General features: G+C 50.1%; 1 protein-coding gene across 1 annotated transcript in view; it reads right to left on the reverse strand.

Moving 5' to 3' along the window:
- The window catches only part of ATP2C2 (ATPase secretory pathway Ca2+ transporting 2), an 80,740-nt gene that overhangs the window by 11,193 nt on the left and 46,403 nt on the right, over window positions 1–23,144 (reverse strand). The window contains exons 7-16 of the mRNA XM_007452518.1: window positions 22,931–23,039; window positions 15,657–15,806; window positions 15,502–15,570; window positions 15,041–15,116; window positions 10,883–10,949; window positions 4,641–4,765; window positions 4,395–4,492; window positions 3,696–3,797; window positions 2,452–2,541; window positions 1,191–1,292 (exon numbers count right to left, since the gene is read on the reverse strand). Of these exons, the coding sequence (XP_007452580.1) occupies window positions 1,191–1,292; window positions 2,452–2,541; window positions 3,696–3,797; window positions 4,395–4,492; window positions 4,641–4,765; window positions 10,883–10,949; window positions 15,041–15,116; window positions 15,502–15,570; window positions 15,657–15,806; window positions 22,931–23,039 (988 nt within the window). The remainder of the gene's footprint in view (window positions 1–1,190; window positions 1,293–2,451; window positions 2,542–3,695; window positions 3,798–4,394; window positions 4,493–4,640; window positions 4,766–10,882; window positions 10,950–15,040; window positions 15,117–15,501; window positions 15,571–15,656; window positions 15,807–22,930; window positions 23,040–23,144) is intronic.

The raw sequence follows: 23,144 nt of genomic DNA on the forward strand, positions 1-23,144 counted from the left end.
ACGGCACTTAGGGGAAAGAGCAAATTACACACACTGTATACGGCATGACCTTCTTTTGAAACTACCACCCGCCGTGTTGCATTTGCACATTTAGAACCTGGAACACTCTATCTCTGACTGCCAAGGGGTGTCAGCATGGGTGGGGAGTGGGGAGGGAGAAAAGAGGGGCAGAATTGTCGTGAGCTTCCATTTTTGAAGTTACATTTCTATAATTTTTTTCAATGAAAATATGTTACCATTGCCTTTGGGGGGAAAATAAGATTTGAAGGTATTAAAACATTAAAAAAAAAAAATCCAAAACCCCTCTTAAGCACCCGGAATTTATATGCCTGTCCACTCATGGCAAACAGCTGGGATAAGCTGGCCGAGCTACCCGCCACTGTGAATGAGATGGGAAATCTCAGCATATGTGCAAAACGTGACAGATAAGAGCAAAAAGTTTGGAGAAAAAGGTAGAAGGCGATAAAAATCTCTTAAAAAATAAAGTTTCTTCATTGTAGAAAATCTGAAAAGCTACAGGAAGTTTAAAAAGAAAAAAGTGGGGGAAAAACGTTGGCTGAATCCCCACCCAGGCACAGCTATTAAGAATTTGGTACCTGTTCCCCAGGTGGCCTAGAAGCTATGTGTGCACACACGTGCGAGCCCACTGTCCACACCGTCTATGGTGGATGCTGGGGGGTGTGTCCTGGATCCCCCTTCAGGATGAAGGCTCGTTCCCCCGTTGTGACAGTTACGTGAGATCATGTGAGTAAAGAACTCAGCACAGGGATGCGAAAAAAGGACCCTAAGTTAGCAATGGGGTCAGTGTCATCAGTAGGAACATGCAGTGACTCCAGTAGTAATTACTCAGTCATTGTACTGTAGGCGAGTGAGTCTCACACATGAACTTGCATCAGAATCCCCAGCAGACACAGATGACCGGGTCCCAGCCCTGGAATTTCTGAGTCAGTGGGTCTGGGGTAGAGCCTGAGAATCTGCATTTCAAACAAATTCCAAGATGATGCTTCTGTGGGTTCAGGGACCCCACTTTGAGATGACAATCTCAGAAGAGGACCCAAGATAATCAAAGGTTTCATTGCCATCAACTGTACTTTCACGTATTTGGAAGCTCACAGAAGTAGCCGGAAACTTTAAACTCTCCTGATGTCTGCATTTTGCTTTGCTGGAAAGGGGCAGAGAGGCAGACTCACCTCATTCTTGGGGCTGCATTGAACCGCCATCCACTTCTGTTCGGAACTGAATGGAATCTCTTTTTTTCGCATGTATGAATCTTTAATATCACTTAAGCCCATCTAGGAAAATAAAATGGGACGTTTTCAGTGAGTCACCCTAAACCAATCTCTATGCAAAGCTCAGTCCCTTTAAATTATTCATTATTCAAACCACCTCAGGCAGATGAGACATCCAGGCGTTTAGCACACAGAGAAAAGCCATTTGCTTTCAAACGTCCCACGGGAAAAGAAATCAATCTCTCTTTTCTCTTGTCCCAGGGGCAGAGCCTGATGGCCTCTGCCACAGCTTCTAGCTGGAACCTGTGGGGTTTCTGCCGGGACGAATGTTTCAGACTTGAAGAGGTGGCAAAAGGAGCCCTGGGAAGTGGGGCGCCTGCGGTCACCACCTGGGGTCCCTGCGAGGGCTCACACTTACTCGTTCTTTGATGGCTTTCAGGCCAGTTCCTTGACAGCTCTGAGCCTTGGTTTCCCCAGTAGTAAACCAATCCTAACCCATGCATCCCATCGCCCCCCAAGGGGTGAAAATGGGTTCTTAGGGGGTGAAAAAAAAAAAAAAATCTCCTTTTATGTATAAAGCACAGACATCCATACAGTACAGGAACAGATACATACTATTGGGCTGACAAAATAGTTCGTTTGGGTCTTTCCGTAATATGTGAGGTATTAAAATCTCATGGGGGGAGTGATTAGGGAAAAAACATCTAAAAAGTCTCCTTAGGGGAGTGTCATCGGTTGCACTGCGTCCCTCAAAGACTTAAGGAAGGTGTAATTCCCCAGTGCCTGCGAACAGGATCTGATTTGGAAATAGGGTCTTTGGAGGCGTTAACGAAGTTAAGATGAGTTTGTTGGGGGAGCCCACGACGGCATGACCGGTGTCCTTCCAAGAAGAGGACAAGGCCACGTGAGGACCTCCCTCACTCAGAAAGGACCTCGAGGGCTTCCCTGGTGGCGCAGTGCTTGAGAGTCCGCCTGCCGATGCAGGAGACGCGGGTTCGTGCCCCGGTCCGGGAAGATCCCACGTGCCGCGGAGCGGCTGGGCCCGTGAGCCATGGCCGCTGAGCCTGCGCGTCGGGAGCCTGTGCTCCGCAAATGGGAGAGGCCACGACAGTGAGAGGCCCGCATAACGCAAGAAAAAAAAAAAAAGAAAGGACCTCGAATTGTGCTGCCAGTATAGCTCCGAGAGAAAGAATTCCCCATGCAGACATCACAGACCTCCTACCTTCATTGCCAGGGCCATCAAGGCGCCCTCCGTGGGCTGCCCCATCATGGCGTTCTTTCTGATGGTGGCGTTGTTGGCGACACAGCCTGCCTGGAAGGAGAGGTGTCCGAAGGTCGTTTGTTAGTATTTGGAGCTGCACCCGCCGGGGTCCCGGGCTTACTCAGGCACGTGAAAAGGTGCAGCGCTGAACGCTGGACCCATTTTCAGAGCTGGGGCTGGCACGGGGGCCAGGGACAAGTTTACTCTTCAAAATACATCAGTCTCAAAATCCACACGATTAATATTTACTGACCCTGCTGAATATTGGTCGTCACACAGCTGTCATGAGGAACTACAGTGGGGAGGCAGGCAGGCTGGGGGGCCACGCGTGTGGGGCGATGGCCAGTGCCTGCTAATGGGGACGGGGTTTCTGATTGGGGCGACGAAGCGTCCTGGAATTAGACAGCGGTGATGGCTGCCCAACCTTGTGAACATACTAAAACCCACTGAACCGTACACTTTAAAAGGGTGAATTCTGTGGCGTGCGACCTACATCTCAATTTAAAATAATAACTGAAAAAAGACAAGTACAAACAAACAGACAAAAAGAGCACGGGGGTGAATCCCGGCTCCCTCCCACTCACTGGGGCACCTTGGGCACTCACGCTACCTCTGAGCCCCCGTCTTTTTTTTCTGGCCGGCGCTGTGCATGCCAGCATGCCGTATCTTAGTTCTCCAACCAGGGACCGAACCTGTGGCCCCTGCATTGGGAGCGCGGCGTCTTAACCACTGGACCGCCAGGGAAGTCCCGAGCTCCCGTTTCTTAATCTGCACAACTGAGATAATGGGGCAGCCCTCTCAGGGCTCTGTTAATTGTCACCGTGGAGGTGGGACCTGCGCGGAGGGGATGGTGGTCAAACTTCCCGTGGGGAGGGGACGTGAGCTCCTGCGAGGATGGGTATGGCTCACGTTACAAGTACTGATGGTCACAACAGGCAGCGTTCATCCCGTGCTTGTTTCCCAACATTCACGGAGCCCCTTCCCTGTCCAGCAAGCAAGCGGGGAGGAAGGGGCTCCCAGCTCTTCCCTTACATCCCATATCTCCATCTGTATCTGGGCCGCCGTGACAACCTGACCCCTGGGCCGTGGCCCGGTCATCACCGAGAACCAGCTGGTCCAACTGCTGTCTCTCTTTCCGGAGAGAGTCCCCATTAGCTCTGTTTTAAATGCATGTTTACTTCCACAGTGGCGCTTTTGACACTTACCTCCACTAATTTCCCCACTGAGATGTTGGAAAACTGCTTAATGACTTCCTTTGAGGGTAAAAGACAGACAGTCCCTTGGCCGTTGTAGCCAACTCCGCTGACCTACAGGGCAAAGGCAAAAAACGGGGTGTCACCAGGAGGCAAAAGGACGTTTCCCCAGTTGACCCGTATCCCTTTCTGGGGATCCATCCCCAAGGACACGGTCCCACCACGAACACGTCTCCAAGCGTGAAATGTCCCCTGCAGGATTACGTATTAGTCCGATACCTCACCAAGTGCCTGCATGCTTCAGTAAATTGCAACAGGGCATTCTTCAGCCAGTAACAATGATGGTTATGAAAACCAAGTACTAGCATACGAGGGTGCTTATGTTCCAGAACCGGGGCGGGCAAGCTCTTTCTTGTAGAGCCGACAGCAAGTATCGTAGCCTTGGCAGTAATCTCTGCTACGATTACTCTGTGGCTGTGATATGACAGGAAGCACGGACATTGTGGAAACACAAAGGTGTAGCATCCTCTGCCAACCAGAGGGTGGCTGTCTTCCACCAGTCGTGTTCCTTGCTGCTATATCTGTAGCAAGGAGATCGTCCAATAACCCATATTTGCTTCCTCCTTACTGTTCTCTGGAAGACTCCGTGTGCTTTCTCTGGGAAGGAAGGGGTCTGGCAGGGCACAACCTCATAAATTCACACGGGCTCACCTCAGCGTGGAGCCCGTCTGACGTCACAAGTTGGGTGACCGTCATTTCATTGGCAGTCAGAGTCCCCGTCTTATCAGAACAGATGACATTGCAGCAACCTGGCACAAGAAGACACCAGAGTTTATAGGAACAAGAAGTTGTCACCACCAACTCTCAGGCTTGGGAAGCACCCAGGTTGAATCATTACCGCACTAAAATGCCCATGCAGTCCAATTTGTAAGAATCCAACCAGCTGGATTCCCTTACCTAAAGTCTCCACGATCGGCAGTTTCTTCACAATGACCCGCTTCCTGGCCATCCGCAGCACTCCCAGGACCAGCGTAACTGTGACGACGATGGGCAGACCCTCGGGAATGGCGGCCACAGCCAGGCTGGATCAAAAAGGCCAGGCGGATCACCTCGAGCACGCACTTAACGATGACGTGCATCGCACCTGGCGTTGGCAGCATGTTTACCCGGTGAAGCTTGTCCGTGGTTCCCCCACCTTCTCTGTTCTGTTCTCTGCTGCCAGTCCCATGACACACCTGCCTCCTCCTTCAGCATCCATTGCTCTGAGCTTTCCCCCTGCGAAACCCTGCTTTCCTACCAGACATCCACACTTTAGTGTGAATTAGTCTGTCCGTTGTTTTGCCTATTTAAGTGCTTTTGCATTTAAATTGTTGTCATCTATTAGAGACAAAACCTATGAAAGCAGGCACCAAGTGGGAAGTGGAATTATTAGGTTCAGAGGGTCCTCCCTGGGTCCCTTGAATTTTACTCTAAATTGGTCTAATGGTTTAGACACTTGCTGTGAGAAAACCAGACAAGGAAATGAAAGTTGGGGGAGGTGAAGTGGCATGGCGAGGCCTTTGCCTAAGCAGGTTGCTGTGCTGTCCGCTCATCTGCTTAGGACGGCCCCGCCCCCCCGCCCAACTCTTTCTGTACCACGTGGCCCCGCCCTCCCACAGCCAAAGTTGATTGGGTTAGAGGAGAGCATGTGACTCCAGCTGAACCAATGAGCTTTCTCCCTTGGGAATCTGCATTGGGACTGAGCACAGGATCCCCTTCCTGTGGGCAGGGTTTGTGTCTTGCCAGCGACCTCAGGCCGATGGGGGAGGCTGGAGAGTGCGGGGCAGACTGTGCAGAGCTGTGGGGTGAGCATTACCATGCCAAGCCCCAGCGTGGTTCACCCTTTGCACAGCACAGTCCCGCAGGTAGTCAGTAAATATTTGCTGAGTGAACACACAGGACTGAGTGAACCCACCCTGGCCTAGCACATAGTGAGCGCTCTACATAGGTTGGTTAATAATCAGAAAACCCTGCCGCCGCCGCCGCCGCCGCCGCCGCTGAGGATGACCATTCAACCCAAGCCACGCATGGCTACCGTATTTCCTCAGATCTAAGGCGCTGCTGATTGGGAAGGGCACCATTATCCTGCGCACCTCTAAGAAAGGAAAAACATACTGCCCATTAACGGTGCCGGGATGCTTTCTTATCATCTCACTTGTGAGAAGCAGTCTGACTTCAGAGAAAGTAGAAGGTGAAAAAGAATGTGTGTCTTAGAATCAAAGAAATACGGTATATGAATGGCGGCCTTTCACCCGGAGACCATGGAGCATTCAGGGGTAAGTTATATAAACCAAGGCGACGGAATTCCGTCAAGGGACTGTGCCCGGTTTCTACGGTGACAGCAAGAAGGCTTCCTTGGTTTTATGGCACAGGGTGACAAGGCCAGCTAAGCAAACATTTGCAAAGGGTTCTCACGGGCACTTTCCTCCTACATGGCATGAGAAGGGCATTGTGTGTGCCTGGATGTCTTCATAATAATAAAAAATTAATTGGCAAACTAATAAAGATTAGAATAGACCAGGAAAAGCAAGTAGACCTTGGGTCATCTTGAATGTCGCTCAAGGCAGAGGAAAGTAGGATAAAGTTTTTAAAAGAAGGATTCTCATGCTATTTATTTTGGAGAATCTCTTCCTCACCAGCTATCCTGCCATTTCTACCTTATGACTGAGAGGTTTTGAGCGATTTTCTTCTGCTAAAAACTGAAGAACCTCATCCTTTCAAAGCCACAAGTGAAATGACCAGAGTCAGTTTTCTTTCAATTGCACGTTTCCCAGGGACCGAGTGGGATGAGAGAGATGAAAGGGGCTGTTAGACGAGAAATCAGAAATGACCTTGGGGAACTAGGGACGCGGTGGACACAGGAGCCTTTTCTCTTACTGACCTGGAAATATTTAACAGTCTTTTTGCCTCATGGAACTTTCTGTGGTTTACAAGATGGGATGGAACGCATCCTTATCTGGGGGAGGTTCTCATGCATCATGGCCTCTGAGAGCTCTGCTTTTTCTGGGAGCCCCTCGTGGGGGCTCCTCTGCCACCACCCCCTACCTCTGAAGACCCAGTCACCTGAGCCTTCTTTGGGGGCTCCACCTCCTTCCCTAGCCCCACCTCTTGCTGGAGCCCCGACTAGGGTAATTGTAGCCATGGCCTCAATGCTCAGTGATGCTTCCTGACCCGGCAGCATCACCATCCCTGGGGAGCATGTTAGGAATGCAGAATCTCGGGCCCTCCCTCCAGACCCACTGAGTCAGAGCCCCGGCAATCTGTGTGGGACAAGCTCTCCCAGGGACGCTTGTATGGTGAGGTTAGTTACGGTCAAGTCCAAGACCCCCGGCTCTACAGCGTCCTCCTCTTGCAGGGGGCCCTGCCCTCACCTCAAACTCCACCGTGCACAGCGCAGCCAGCTGCCCGCTGCCCTGTTCCCTCTTCCCCCCTCCCTCCTCAGAACAAGCCAGGGTTCACACCTCCCATCACCATCCCAAGAATGGCCAACACTTTTCATGTCTCTGCTCCAAAAGAATAGTAGAGATGGCCTGGCACAGCGTGTTGAGAAGGGTTCTGAGGATGTGATTAGAATTCAGAGAAAAAGGGGCCCATGAGTTTCCACGTGATCAGCCCTGTCATCTACCCCACCGTCTGGTCTTATCACCCAGCCCGACCACAGCCTCCCCGCTGCCTCCGCGGATGTGCTGGGCTCACTCCGCCTCCGCGCCTTTGCCCTTGCCATTCCCCTGCCTGAACGCCCCGCCCACCCTTAGCAGCATCTCTCCAGCGTCAACTCCTCAGAGAAACCTCTCCCGGCCCCCTTTGCCGGCCACATCCCTTCCCGCCTCCCTTTTAATCTCTCTCAACCATCGTTTCCTTTGTAGCTTTGATCATAAGTTGTGATTATTTTGCTAACATTCACTTAAATTGTTCACGTTTACTTTCCCCACCAGCCTGCAGACTCCCTGGTCCAGCTCCATCAGCACTGGACGATGCAAGTACATAGTAAACAGGTGCTCAAGAAACATGTGTGGGGCAAATAAGCAAACCAAGTGCCATGGCCGCGGAGGGGAGGGAGAGTCCCCGCCCTGCCAGGGAGGTGACCAGGGGCACTGAGCCGGACCCTGGCTTTGGATCAGAATCGTGGGGTCTGCAGTCTGTCTCCTCTGCTCCCTGATCCTGTAACTACAGGCAGCTGTGTCAGCCTAACCCTCAGCTTCTCCATCTGTGAAACGGAGACCCGTCTGCCTCTCAGAGCTGTGCCTCGATGAGCGAGGCCGCGTGCTCCTCGCGAGTCCTTCCCCTTCCTCCACTCGGCATCAGCAGACCCTCGCTGCGCCCCCTTCACTCTCTCGAAGATCCTAGAACCGCCTCACCTAGCTGGTCAACACTCGGACACTGACACGGAAGGATAAACGGCCATCGAAAGCTCTGGGTTCTATTTTCCTTTATACCATTCACGGCACGTAGCTCAGGATATAAAGTTAGGAAACCCCGCTTGACTTGAGATCATGACCTCATCCACTCAAAAGAACGCATTGGGCTCTGTATCTAGAGCTCTGCAAGCCGTCTGCTGTGGCTACCACCCAAATGTGACGATGATGATCCGGATGTGTTTCAGGGAAAAGGCCTGAAATCCAGCAGGAACATCTGTACAGCACAATGGCCTGATTTTCATGGTTCCAAAGAATTTGGGGGGAAGACCCAAGCCCTGGTATCAATCCATTTATTTATAGCTTATTTAAAGTAAAAAGCTAAAGACAATTGCTGTTAGGGTATCTTTTCTTTTTCGACTCAGAATTAGTCTGAGATGGTGTTTTCCAAATGTTTGCCATCTGTATTTTGCTTTTATGGTTTTTGTCACATAATATTCTAACTGTATAATATTCTTTAAACCAACGTTTCCTTTTTCTTTTTCATGTCCCCAGGAGTTGGCATTAGTGAGATTTTGTTTGTTAAGGAATGGCAAAACTTCTAAAACCAGGCACAGACTTTTCCAGCTTCCAGTCACAAAATAGTCACTGAATAATAGGATACACACCTGCCCACAGGTGGATTTTGCTGGCCTGCCTCTCAATGCACACAGGGCAGTGTGATTAAAAAATGAGGCATTTGAAAGAATGTATATATATATATATATATGTATAACTGAATCACTTTGCTGTACAGCAGAAATTAACACAACACTGTATATCAACCACACTCCAATTTTAAAAAGTGAGGCATTTGGAATTTTAAAAGACCTGCATTTGAATTTCTTCTATTGCTAATTGCCAGGTAATGGTGTCCACTCAGTTTTACACAGACAGACTTGACTCTGTACCAGAGACGTGTACGCTCAACCCCCTAAAGCAAGGTTCTCTTGCCCACACTGGCTCCCCACAGCCTCCGTCCTACACTGGGATGCCCCGATCCATTGTGAGGTGCGTCACTGTAATTTACTGTAATGACAGCTACAATGTGGCTGTTTGCAAAGTTTACTTTTTATATATAGATTAGAAAGTTTCCAAGGATCCTTGTAATAACAGCTTTCCTAATTACCTGCTTTATGTTTTCTTTATTGAGATGTAATTCACGTACCATAAGATTCGCCCTTTTAAAGTATATAATTCAGTGGTTTTATATTCAGAGTTGTACAACTATCACTACAATCACTTTTAGAGCCTTTTCATCACCCCCAGAAGAAACCCCATAACTACTGGGGTCCCTCCTCACTCCCCGACCCCAGCCCCTGGCAGCCACTAATCTACGTTCTGTCTGTAGGGATTTGCCTGTTTGGGGCATTTCATAGAAACAAAGTCATATGGTATGTGGCCATTTGTGTCTGGCTTCCTTCTCTTAGCCTCATGTTTCTACGGCATCCATACTGTAGCACGTGTCAGTGTTTCACTCTTTTTTTTTTAATATCTTTATTGGAGTATAACTGCTTTACAATGTTGTGTTAGTTTCTGCTATACAACAAAGTGAGTCAGCTGTACGTATACATATATCCCCATATCCCCTCCCTCTTGTATCTCCCTCCCACCCCCCCATCCCACCCCTCTAGGTGGTCACAAAGCACCGAGCTGATCTCCCTGTGCTATGCACCTGTTTCCCACTAGCTATCTATTTTACATTTGGTGGTGTATATATGTCCATGCCTCTCTCTCACTTCCTGCCAGCTCACCCTTCCCCCACTGGCTTCCCTCCTTCTCGTGGCAGTATTCCACTGTATGCTGTTTATCTGTTCACTACTTGACGGGCACCTAAGTTTGTTTACATTGTGGGTTTGATGTACTAAGTATGTATTTTCGCTCACCGACATTAATCTTCCATGTAACACCTGACCATCTTACAGACAACACAAGGGGGCGTCACCCTGAGAAAACCATGAGGGCCCTGACGTGGGTCCTCCACGTCCCGGATTACCGGCTGCCCTTCCGCTGGGACATGCCCCATTAGGGACGATCCCCAGGACCCGGTGTCCCTGAGCCGCCGTGGAAAAGCTGTGGCAACCTCACGCCCCTGCACAGAGCCTGCCTTCTCCTGCCTGCCCCTGCTTTTCCACTGGGACCCAGGGTGGGGCGGTCACTTACGAGCACCACCAGGTCAGGGAAGGGCAGGTTCCCTGGGCTTAAAGTCAGGGCCCCGATCCCCAGCCCCGCAGTCAGCCGTGTGGCATCGGCTACACGTTCTCTGTCCTCTCCCGCAGCCGCCTCCATAAATCAAGGGCCGAGTTCCAAGCGCGTAATGAGAACACGCACCCACTGTGCGTTCCGCATGGCCGCAGGCACCTGCGCAGGGCACCCGGGGCATCCTCACCGCGCCCCTCGGAGGGCTGACATCACACCCGTTTACAGAGGAGAAAAAGAAGAACCAGTAAATGAAGACGCTGGGCCGGGGTCGCTTGGCTAGCAAGTGGTAAAGGCAGAATCTAAACGTGGGTTGGCTGGCTCTGGAGTCCGCGCTCAGGCAGGAAGACCCAAACCCAGGGGCCAGGGGGACAGTGACAGGGACTCCGAATCGTCAGCTTTCATTCCTTTTGCAGACATTCGCTGGGCACCCACCCGCCAGACAGTGTGCTATGGGGAGACTGTGGCTTAGCGGGAAGGGCTGCATCTTCCTCACGCCATTCCTGCCCCCAAGTCTCCCCACCTTCTCTTGTGCACAGGCGGAGGGGGATGGTCCAGCACCCTTACCTGACCCCGATGGTGAACATGCTGAGGAGATGCTTCCCTTGCAGCCAGCCCGTGAACATGATCAGGCCTGGGAGGAGATAAAAACATACACGTATGTATGTACGCACACACGCGCACACACGCGCACACACACACACATGCACGAGTATGTCCTCCAAAGGACGAAGGCATTCCAAACTCACTTCCTTAAAGAGTTTCCAGTAATACAGACACAGAACGATTATGAATGACCTCAAACACGTGCCACCTCTCCCCTTTTTCTTTTTAAGAAAGAAACTCCCCTGCCTACGAGAAAGAGGATGGTTTTTTCAGGAGAGGATCAAGCCAGCTCAAGTAAAAGGAAGAAACAGTCAACCAGTTTATTTGGGGCTGTTGTCAACATTTCTGTATTATTCCACAAGTTCCCATGGGCTGCACGCCCCCGGGACTTGCCCCAAGGTGTCTGCTGTGCTCCCGTGACGCACAGATTGGCCGCTGTCTCTTGACTGACTTTATCCTGCCTGTTCATGATTAAATACATTCCTTTTTCCATTTTTCTCCTTCGTCAATCGTTGACCCAACGTTTCCTAAACGCCGGGCACTGTGCTATGCATGGGACACACAGTCAGTCAGAGATGGACCCTCCAGGCACAGGAGTGGCATGAGTCGCTCTGGGACCCGTGACAGTGCTGAGATGTTCTGACAATGGGGAAAAGTTCAGGGGCCGCCAGGCGTGGCCTGTTTCCTCACCTGCAAAGTGGGGACAATGACGTCTTCCTCAAGGACTTGTCTCAGGATGTAAGATGTGACAATGCACTTGGAGTGCTTAGCACGGCTCCTGGCCCACAGTAGCACCCAGTCGTGAACTGCTGGGGCCACGGTTACCGGACAGGTGAAGGGAAAGATGTGTGAGGTGAGAGGAGTCGCCTGCTGACACGTCCTGGGAGACTTGCTGAAAAGCATTAGCTTTGTTTTGCAGGGAGAGGGGAGCCAGCGCAAGTTTTCTGCTGGGTAGTAGTGGTGTGTGCGTGCGCGTGTGCGTGTGCGTTGGGAGTAGGGGGGTCAGAGGATCTGATTTATTAGGGGCTATTTTCATACTATGTATCTTTCTAATTTATTTATTTAATTTTGGCTGCGTTGCGTCTTCACTGCGGTGCGGTAGCTTTCATTGCGCTGGCTTCTCTTGTTGCGGAGAACGGGCTCAAGGCGCGCGGGCTTCAGTGGCTGTGGCTCGCGGGCTCTATAGAGCACAGGCTCAGTAGTTGTGGCGCACAGGCTTAGCTGTTCCACGGCATGTGGGATCTTCCCGGACCAGGGCTTCAACCCGTGTCCCCTGCATTGGCAGGCGGATTCTTAACCGCCGCACCACCAGGGAAGTCCCTATTTTCATACTATGATTAGCAACAGGATTCAGTAGTCAAATAAAATCTTAGCTGCAATCCAAATGAACCCAGATGCAAAAGACTAGGGGGGAGGGAACTCTATTAAAAATAGGTGCAGGTCGCACCCACCAGGACCCGCCCCTACCCTGTGGGCCTCCCTGCGGTAGGAGGCTGACCTTGTTCACCGGGGGCTCACAAGAGCTGACTGTGCTCATTTCTTCCCAAATCCACGTTCAGTAACTTTGCGCTGGTAGCTTGAAATGGGCGGCTGTGAGTACTGATACCATGCAAAGTGGCAAACGCCGCTTTCCGCTGGAGCTCGCTGTTCCTTGGACTCTCTGAGGGTTCAAATTTCCCACTCTGCCAGAGCAATTCTTAAAATATTTATTAAAAAGAAAACACGTCTGAATGGTATCATGGGCCTGGCCATGGACATGCTAATTTACTTTCTAATTTAACTTGAGGAATAATGGCTTATAAGAGGCAATGACCTTGCAGGACCTCTGACCTGGATTTTTTTTTTTTTTTTAAACAAATTTCATCTTGTGGAAAGGCCTGCTAAGAGCATCTATCTGACAACGTGCCCTGAAGCACATCTACTTGGTATTTGCTCTTGGGGCCATTATTACGGCCCAGTCTCCTTCTGGCAACCCCAATGCCTAGAGCAGGTGGTGGAAAGCTTTTCATATAACAGATCACATAGTAAACAGCACTGGCTTTATGGGCCATACGGTCTGTTACAACTCACCTTGGCCGTTGCAGTGTGCAAGCAGCTACAGATAATACGTGAATGGGTGTGGCCGTGTGCCCATAAACCAGATTTGTGAACACTGAAATTTGAATTTCATGTAACTTTAATGTCACAACATCTTGTTCTATTTTTTTTCAGTCATTTAAAAATGTAAAAAAAATTCCTGGCTTGTGAGCCACGCAAAAACAGGTGGCAAACCCGATTTGGCCTGGGAGTCATAGTTTCCATCCCCTGCTCCAGAGTGTAAAAGGGTCCTCCGGCCAGCTGGGGCCGCGTGGGCATCCATTCTACCCCAGAAGCCTGATCAATGTCACCCCGAGGATGGCAGGTGAACGGCGATGCAGAGCCACTTTCCCCTCCTGCGTCCATGACAGACATCACTAATCCATCACAGTTCTCTGCCACCAAGCCTGAGCATGGCCTCCAAGTCCTCTCACAAGCACAGAGCCCCCTTAGCTGTGATCAGCCTCGGCAGGTTAAGTTAAAACCCATTTTCCATAACTGCTCCAGGACAAAATAGGGTGGAGAGGAGGGAAGAGGACATAGAGCTACATGAAAACAGTCAAACTACTGACCGAGCAAAGTCTGAGCACTAAATCCAAAGTTGACATCTGGAAAGGAGACTGGATACTAGAAGGTTGGGATGGGGTGGCCAGGGAGGAAAGGGTGGGCAGGTCTGTCCCCAGCATGACAGAATTGAGAGCTGTGACTTCAGACCATATCCTCTTAACACTTTGCTAAATTTACCAGCTCTTACAAGTTGTGAAGGAGTGGGACATACCTTCCATGCCTTTGAATCTACCCTTTCCTCTGTCTGGAATTCCCAATCTCTTCTTTTTTTTTTACTTGGCAAACTCCTACCCATCCTGCAAGACCCAATTTAATGACACCTCCTCCTGGGAGCCTTCCCAACTCTCCCATGCAAAATTAACTGCTGCCTTCACATTTCATATTTGTTCAGGTGTCTCTCTCCTATTTCCCTGGGGTCCTTCAAAGGGCACAAGCTGCGTTTGACTCATCTTGGTGGCCCCAGAACCTATCATAGGGTCTAGCATGTCATAAGATACTCACTAAATGAATGAATGCATCTAGATGCCCAGAAGCACAACAAAACTGCTGCTAGGAGGGACAGATGTTTCTCCCAAGAACTTTATCGGCTCTGCAGTTTAGCCAGATTCTCTAGTACCTCCTCCCATCACTGCTCATGCTATGAGCAGTGGTTGGTTGGTTTGTTCCTTTATTCACTCGTTCATTCAACCAACATTTATTGAGAATCTACAGTGGCCCAGGCACTGGTTGATCCTGAAAGCTGGGAACGAAGGACACAGACTCAAAACCAGAGCTGGAGACAGCAGGAAGGAGCAGGGGAAGGGACCACGGCAGCCCCATGGGGATCTTCAGGAGTAAGACCTGAATTTAGCTCTGCAGCATCTGTGGATGCTGTTTGGTGTGTTGCCAAAGGCCAGGACGCACAAGCCCAGGCACGACCTACTTAGTAGAATAGAAACATGGCTGGGTGCACCACCAGACTACATTTCCCAGTCTCCTCTGCACTTAGGTAGGCCATGTGACTTCATTCCAGCCAATCGAGAATAGGCAAAATTGATGACATCACTTCCTGGTCCCTGCCTTAAAAATTTCCCCCCATAAGCCTCCATATTCTCTCTTTCTCTACCTGCTGGCTACAAAGAATTATGGCCCACCTCCCAGGACCTGCAGGAAGGCAGGGCAACAATACGGTAGCGGTAGCGGCCTGGGCTCCTGAGTCAGTGTTTGGAGGTGAGCTATCCAGGAAAGCCATTTCACCATGGACCGTGGTATGGGCAAGAAACAGATTTTGACCATGTTAGGCCATTAAAATGCGGGGGGCTGCTTGTTACAGCCATTAGCTTGTTCTGATGGAGAAACGTCTTGTTACCGTCCAAGAACCTCTGATCCCAAACCCCAGCTCTCACCCAGGTGAGTAGCAGGGTATTTGAGAAACAGCTGTGGGTGCTCACACCCCATGCCCTCTGGGACCCCGTGCGGAAAAGCTGTTTCACCCACCAATTACGCCGAATGAGAAAAGTGTCAGTTGCTTCCCCAGTTTGTCCATGCTTTTTTGTAGAGGAGTTTTAGGCGTCTGAAAGGATGAGAACAATGGGTTTGTTAGACGAGATCCCAGCAGCGTCCCCCAGTTTCCGCCTGGATTTTTTAATGTCTTAAGCTGAGTGACGATTACACAAGGACACATATATAAACGTTCACTGACTGCTACGTTTCAGATCTGCGCATGTCACCGTTAAGTTATCTTGACAAAAATCCGAATAAATGTTTTAAAAGAAAAAATTTGAAAAAGTTATCTTGACAAAAAATCCAAATAAATGTTTTAAAAGAAAAAATTTGAAAAAGTCTACTCACATTAATCATGTCATCCTTATTCCTAAGGAGCAGGCAGGGCTGGTGTCACCAGCTGAGAATCATCTCAAACCCCAGCTTCCAAAATCCCAAAGCCCCCCTGCCCTCACCTCTTCGGCCTGCATCATCTTAAACACTTCTCCGAACTGGGATCTTTCTCCTGTTCCGATCACGACGCCCTGCGTTTAGGAGAGAGGAGCGTGGGTACTGAGGCTGAAAGCCTGCAGATGACGGAGGCCAGGGCCCTCAGGCACCCGGGGCTTACCTGTCCCTTGCCGTACTGCACCAGGGTCCCCATGAAGACAATGTTGCTCAGGGTGGTGAGGTCGCCCCCACCCGTCAGTGGGGTGTCCGTCTTACTGCTCGGCTCAGCTTCTCCCGTGAAACTGGACTCGTCCACCAGGAGGTCTGTGACCTGGGGGAGCAAAGCGAGAAGGCGTGGCACCCACCCTCCCATCTGTAAGCTGGTTTTCAAAGAACGGTGTCTAGCACCTTAGTGTCATTGCCAACAGACAGCAAACAGGAACGTGCTGAAAGCAGGAAGCGAGTATCAGAACGCAGCCTCAGATGCCTCCAGGAAACAGAAAAGCTTTGAATGTACGGCCCCTTTCAGAAAGCATAAAGTTCTCATATCCTATTTTAACATTATTTTAAATTTTAATATTTTTTAAAAACTTAGGCAATGGTTAAATTAGAACATCCCTTTCAGAGCATCCTGTCTTTCCCCTAACACTCCACATGCCACCCACCTTGGAAGGTCCCGTACAATCTGTGTAGTCTGAGTAGCACTGAGCTGTGTTATGCAGTGACAGCCTAAGGTCACGTCAACACCCAAAACACATACTCGGGCACAGATACGCACACACACCCAGACGTTTCCAGGGTGACACTTCCAGAACACCTACCATGTGCCAGGACACGCACGGAACACTTCACAAGGCTTATCTCTTTTTTTAAAATTTATCTTTTATCTTTGGCCGCATTGGGTCTTTGTTACTACGCGCAGGCTTTCTCTAGTTGCAGCGAGCGGGGGCTACTCTTTGTTGCGGTGCGTGGGCTTCTCATTGCGGTGGCTTCTCTTGTTGTGGAGCACGGGCTCTAGGCGCGCGGGCTTCAGTAGCTACAGCACGTGGGCTCAGTCGTTGTGGCTCACAAGCTCAGTAGCTGTGGCGCGCGGGCCCAGCCGCTCTGCGGCATGTGGGATCTTCCCGGACCAGGGCTCAAACCCGTGTCCCTTGCATTGGCAGGTGGATTCTTAATCACTGTGCCACCAGTGGAGTCCCACACAAGGCTTATCTCTCAATCCTCAGAGACTCCATGAAAGATGCTATTATTTTCTCCTCTCTACATTTGGGGTAACTGAGGCATGGAGTGATTAAGAAATGTGCTCAAGTTTACACAGCTAGTTAGTGGCAGAGCAGAGGTCTGAACCAAGGCGATGGCTCCAGAAACTGCACTCTTAACCACCTTGCAAAACTGACCACAGGTCCAGTAGGTATCATTCAAGAGGTGAGTCTCCTGTGGCCAGAACTGTGCCAGGTACCACCGAGGACATGCAAGGCATCAGGGTGGGCTCTTCCCCTAAGGACCTTCTCATTTAAGCAAAAAATAGCAACCGAGAGAGAGAAGCCACCTTTCTGCAAACTCACAAAACAACATTTAGATCAGTGTTTCTCAAACAGAGGTTTGTGAGTGCTCTCTAATTTTGAAATTTTACAATTCAATAACAGTCTTTAAAAAAATAGTCACACTGGGCTTCCCTGGTGGCGCAGTGGTTGAGAGTCCGCCTGCCGATGCAGGGGACACGGGTTCGTGCCCCGGTCCGGGAAGATCCCACATGCCGCGGGGCGGCTGGGCCCGTGAGCCATGGCCGCTGAGCCTGCGCGTCCGGAGCCTGTGCTCCGCCAACGGGAGAGGCCACAGCAGTGAGAGGCCCGCGTGACGCAAAAAAAAAAAAAAAAAAAAAAAAAGAAAAAAAGAAGGCAAGTTGGAGAACTGCTGGTGGGTGAACTTAGAAGTAACAAGCTTCATCAGTGCAATGGAGAGATGGGGGGAGGTAAAGACCGCTCATTTCCCAGCAACCCACCAGCACTGAAAGGACAGAAGCCCAGCGTGCTGAGCAGGGGCACCAATTCACCCTCCCTGGGGACAGGTTCTTGGGAGTAGACAGGGAGTGGACAGAGGTGGGCACTGGCCCAGGTGCTGAAGCCACAGTGGGAAGGAGAGCTGGCCCTGCTCTCAAGGGGCACTGATTGGAAGAGGGGACTTAACCCCATCAACGCCAGAGGGCTCAGGCAAAGAGACAGGAGGTTTTGTCCACCTGGGGACCCGTGTGGGGACCAGCATGACTGGGGCAAGGACGTATGGAAGGTGTGGTTGGAACCCAGTTGTGTTTGGCATTGGTTAAGAAATTTGGATATTACCTTGTAAGCAATGAGGAGCCATGAAAAGTCTTGAGCAGAGAAGGATGGACATGGGGGAGATATAAAAAAACCATGTTAGACGTTGGAAGAGGTGGGCCAGTGCGTTGGGAGGGGAAGCATACAGTCCAAGGAATAAAGGCCAAGTGAAGCATAGTAGGGCTCTCAACGAGGGGGCGGAAGTGGGCATGGACAGAAGAGCCGGACAGAAAGAACAAGGAGACAACTGGCAGCAAGTGGAACTAAGTAGACAGGTTTATTTGTTCTGTTTTTAATTCCAGTGTTTACACTTGTACAAGACTATTTGAATGCTAACTGCATGCCCAAGAGCCCCCCTGTACCTCCGTGCTGGTTTCCCAGTAGACCCACGAGGGCTAGAGACTTCTTAAAGTTCTTTTTTTTAAAAAAAAATCATACTTGCGTATCTGTGATTTGGGAAGCTTTAGTTTTTCCATTTATAAAATGGATGAGTGAGGAGTTAGAATGTCATTTTCCCACTTGTGTCTTGGGGAACCCTCTTTCACAGGGAGTTAATTGGTGCGCTATGGAGAAAGGGTTCCACGGTGAAAAACATTTTGGGAAACATGGAGTTAGAGCCAGTGAACTGGTTCTCCTTAGTGCAGGACTTTTCAGGGCCTTTACTATGCAAATAGGTGCTGAGACTCTCCAAGTGGGGGAGGTGGTATGTGGATCATCCAGTGGGGTAAGTTTGGGGAGACACTGGGCTGGAAGGTCGCCAAGTCTCTTCTAGTTCCAACCCTAACCCCTCCAAACACACAGAGAACCACATAAGCAGAACTCATTTTGACCACTGGTTTTTGCTGGTTAAAGAAAGACCAATTAGAATATAACCTGCTCGCCCAGTTTCTCAATTGGTCAACTCAACAAGACTTTAGTGGATGCCTATTATACACCCAAAGAATTCTAAGTTAGACTCTATTCCAAGAAATTTGGAAATCAAGTTCTTGAAACAAACAGAGGGTGATTAAGTGCTAAATAGGATGGTGCTAAGTTAGAGTACAAGAGAAATTCAGAGAAGAAATACTGCTGTTGATGGTATGCTAATGCTAATAAACGTTTGCTGATTGCTTGTATTTTCTCATGAAACATTCACAATTATCCCATGGAAAAGATGCTGCTCTGATCTCCACTTTACAGATGAGAAAACTGAGGCTCTGAGAGCTTAAGAAACTTGCCCAAGGTCCCAAAGGCTAGGTTGTGCCAGAGATGAATTCTAGTGCATTTTCTTTAGCTCAGGCGTCCGTTCTCTCAGCAGACTTAGGGATGGGGCAGTGGGGCAGGCCAGGCTGTGAAGAGTCAGAGGGCGGAGTTCAGTCTCGATTCATGTGACATGGGGGCCACTGCAGCTTCCAGGGCAGTAGGAGGCCCATGAACACAGAGCCTGGAGGGAGGACCCTATGAGGGGATGCTGGATGGATAAGATGGGGGGAGGTTCCAGCTGGAGTCACAGCAGCGGTTGCCCAAGCATGAGGATCTTTCACAGAAAGAACCCCATTAACTGGCAGCACATTAAAATGTGAGGAAACAGACCTCAGCTGATGCTGATCAAATTCAGCATCAGCAGTGATGGGTCATGGTGACAGCAGGCGCCCTTGATGGGACGTGAAGAGAAGGCCCCTGTATCTCCAGGGTCTTCTCCCCCCAAACCCAAGTCTAAGCATGAAAAAAGTCTAATCAGGGCTTCCCTGGTGGCGCAGTGGTTGAGAGTCCGCCTGCCGATGCAGGGGACACGGGTTCGTGCCCCGGTCCGGGAAGATCCCACGTGCCGCGGAGCGGCTGGGCCCGTGAGCCGTGGCCGCTGAGCCTGCGCGTCCGGAGACTGTGCTCCGCAACGGGAGACGCCACAACGGTGAGAGGCCCGCGTACCGCAAAAACAAAAAAAAAAAAAAAAAAAAAAGTCTAATCAGACAAGTCCTGATTGAGGCACATTCTACAAAATACCTGACCAGTCCTCCTCAAAACTGTCAAGGTCATCAAAAACAAGGCAAGTCTGAGCAACTGTCAAAGCCCAGAGGAGCCTAAAGAGACATGATGACTAAATGTAACATGGGACCCTGGAACAACAAAAAAAAAAAGGGCATTAGGGAAAAACTAAGGCAATCTGGTAAAAGTATGGACCTTTGTTAATAATAACGTGCCTCGATTGGTTCATTAATTGGAACAAAGGTACCCTACTAATTTATGATGCTGACATTACAGGAAAGGGTGTGGGATCTACGGGAATCTTCTCAACTATCTTCTCAATTTTTCTGTAAATCTAAAATGGCTCTAAAAAATAAAGTCTGTTTTTCTTAAAAAGAGGAAAGGAAGAGAGAGATGAGACAAAAGTGCCTCTCTGAAGGCAGATGGCCAGAAAAGCAGGAAGAATGGGGTGCGGGACTGGGAAGGGAAGGGGACGCAGGTGCGGAGGTGGGTGTGGGTTTGGATGTATTGGAATGGAGGTGGGCAATCTGTCCATCTGTCCATCCATCTCCTACGAGGGGCCAGGCATTCTTCTGGGCCGTGGGACTCCAGCACGGCCGAGACAGACAAACCCCCTGCCTTTGAGGAGGGACTGGCAATAAACATGAAAGCAAACAGACATTGGAAAGAGCAGAAGGTACCCAGGGCGGGGGGTGGGGTGATGCCTCAGGAGAGGGGTCAGGGGAGGCCAGTGAGAAGGGGACAGTGAGTTGAGACCTCAGGAATGAGAAAGGCTGTAAGTCATGCTGGTGGAAAGTGGGTTCTGGCGGCAGAAATGGCCCTCCTGAGTGAAGACACACTGCAGGCAGTTGAAAGCATCAATGCCCCTGGCTTCTAAGTCAGGGCTGGGCATACAGCTTGGGCCTCCTCTGGCTAGAACAGCTGGTTCATGTCCATTCCAGGATGGCTCAAAAGCCACTGCCTCCAGGAAGCCCTCTGTGACTGCGTTGGGCCAGGCAAGTCTGTCCTGTTTGGGAAACCCAGAGTTCCCGGTGCTTTTCCCTCAAGCCCCCGCAGCAATCATTACCTGTCATGAGTAGATGTGGTTTGTCTGTCACTCTGGGCAATAAACCCATGAGCACAGAGATCTCGTCTGTTTTCTCCACTGCCTCCTCAGCACGCAGCACAGTTCCTGGCACATAGTAGGTGCTCAAGAAATATTTGTTAACTGAATGAGTGATGAGGATATGGGGAGGGGTGCCCTGAGGCAGGGAGGGAGGGCAGAAAGGCTTAGAGGAGGGCTTTGAGTGTGCTGGGCTGAGTAATAGCCCCCGAGCATCCGATCCCCCAAAGACACCCCACTCCTAGTCCTTGGAACACGTGAAAGTGTTACCTTAATGGCAAAAGAGCCTTTGCAGATGTGACTGAATTAAGGACCTTGCGATGCGGAGATTACCCTGGATGATCCTGATGGGGCCTAAATGTCATCACAAGGGTCCTTTTAAGAGGAGGATCAGAGAAGTGTCTGAGAGAAGTAAATACAAAGACAGAAGCAGCCGTTGGAGCAATTTGAGGCCACAAGCCCAGGAATGCGGGCGGCCTCTGGAGGCTGAAAGATGCAAGGGAACCAATTAATAGCTTAATTTGGTTAATTGGAACTAATTAAGAGCTTAATAGCAGATAAGAATATTCCACTGTGAATAAACAAAGCTATTGATTGTTCAGTGGAGTTGCAAAAGGACAAAAAAGGAAATCTGTAGAGTGTTGGTGGCTGGCAGCCTTGACAAAAGTCCTCGTGGTGGCAATGAGCAGGCACAATTTAACTGGACAGAAGCGGGGCAGGAAGAAAACCAGCTCAAGTAGGAAAGGAGTCATTTGAGGTTTAAAAAAATTGTTTCAAAGAACTGCTATAGAGCCTGGGACTGATCAACAGTAAAATCAATTGCGGATATTTGTGACTCTGTCCCCCCATCAGGTGCTGCACGAGCAGGCAGCAGGTCTTAGCGTTTCAGCTTCAGGAGAACCCCACGAGGCGGGAATAAACATTAACCGCTTGGATAGATGAGGAAACCGAGGCAAAGAGAAGGTAAGCAACTTGCTCCAGGTCACGCAGCTTATGAATGACAGGATCCGGCTAATGCCCAGTCCCAGGGCACTAACCACTCGGCACACTGCCTCTCTGTAGAGCCCGTACGATATGCGTATCCTCCCTATCGGCATGTGGACTCCCCACCCCGTACCTGGGGACTCCCTCACATTGTGGGGCACAGCCCACCCCTAGGGGAGGCACGGACAGCGTCACATTGGCTTCCCCAGCCTTCCCGCACGTGGGGCTGGGCCACTGGACGATGGTTCCTCTAATGGGACCCACCTGCCCTGCCTGGAGATCTCAAAGCCAGGGGCAGAGGGGCTTGAAAGCCTGGGTGCCCTCTGGCCTCTGCCTCTAATTCAAAGACTGGCTCAGGATGCTGTAAACACAGCTCCCAGGGGTTAGCTCCCAGCCTCTTTGCCTCTCTCCATCCCCCCACTCCAGGCCACCCTTCAAACAGCCTGCTATCGATCCTGAGAACATTTCCTCCTTAAATAAATAAATCAGGCTGATATTCTTAAGTATTCCAGGGATCATAAAATAGATTATTCCCATCAACGGATCCCTCTGAACTTGATTTAACCTCTTCTCAAGAATCAAATTTATCTCGGAGAGGCTCAGGAAATGTTCTGGGAAGCTGTGATACCCTGAGACCCACAAAGGTTGGGGATAGAGCTTTCCCCACACCCGATGTCCCCAACTGCACTCTTGTAAAAGCTTGCGCTACTATTTATGGCCGTACTGGTTGTTGCCAGCCTCGTGATTAAGCAGTCAGATAGCGTTTCTCTCCGACATCAGTGTGGCCGTTTCTAGAAGCAACTTTTCCCTCATTCCTCAGCCCCACCCTGGTTTAATTTGCCACTGCAGTTTGTTATAAACTAGAAAAATCACATAACCACAAGTTGTTAGGCTTATACTTAAATGAGAATAATTTGTGAAATGCCACTGGAGGAGCTTTATGCTTAAAATTAGCTTGCTTCCTAACTTCCTGTTTGTGTGCACACATGCCTGTGTCTGTGCACACGTGTGCACGAGACAGAGAGAACGCCTGTCTCTGAGAAGCTAAGTGTCTGCATGGCCCCTGGACCAGGGTCTGGGGCCCCTCACCTCTGTGAGACGGATGTCTGCAGGGATCCGGTCTCCGATAGAGAGAGACACGATGTCTCCAGGCACCAGGTCTCGAGCAAGAAGATGCTGGAGCTTTCCTTCTCTTATGCTGTGTTTGAAATGGGAAAAAGCAAAAGCACCCATGTTGACATCTCATTTTTAGGCACTTTGATAAACTTGGGCAAAGATTACAGAAACACACTTTCTCTTTCCC

The sequence above is a fragment of the Lipotes vexillifer genome, unplaced genomic scaffold, assembly GCF_000442215.2.
Source record: "Lipotes vexillifer unplaced genomic scaffold, Lipotes_vexillifer_v1.1 scaffold443, whole genome shotgun sequence".
NCBI classification, from domain to species: Eukaryota; Metazoa; Chordata; class Mammalia; order Artiodactyla; family Lipotidae; genus Lipotes; species Lipotes vexillifer.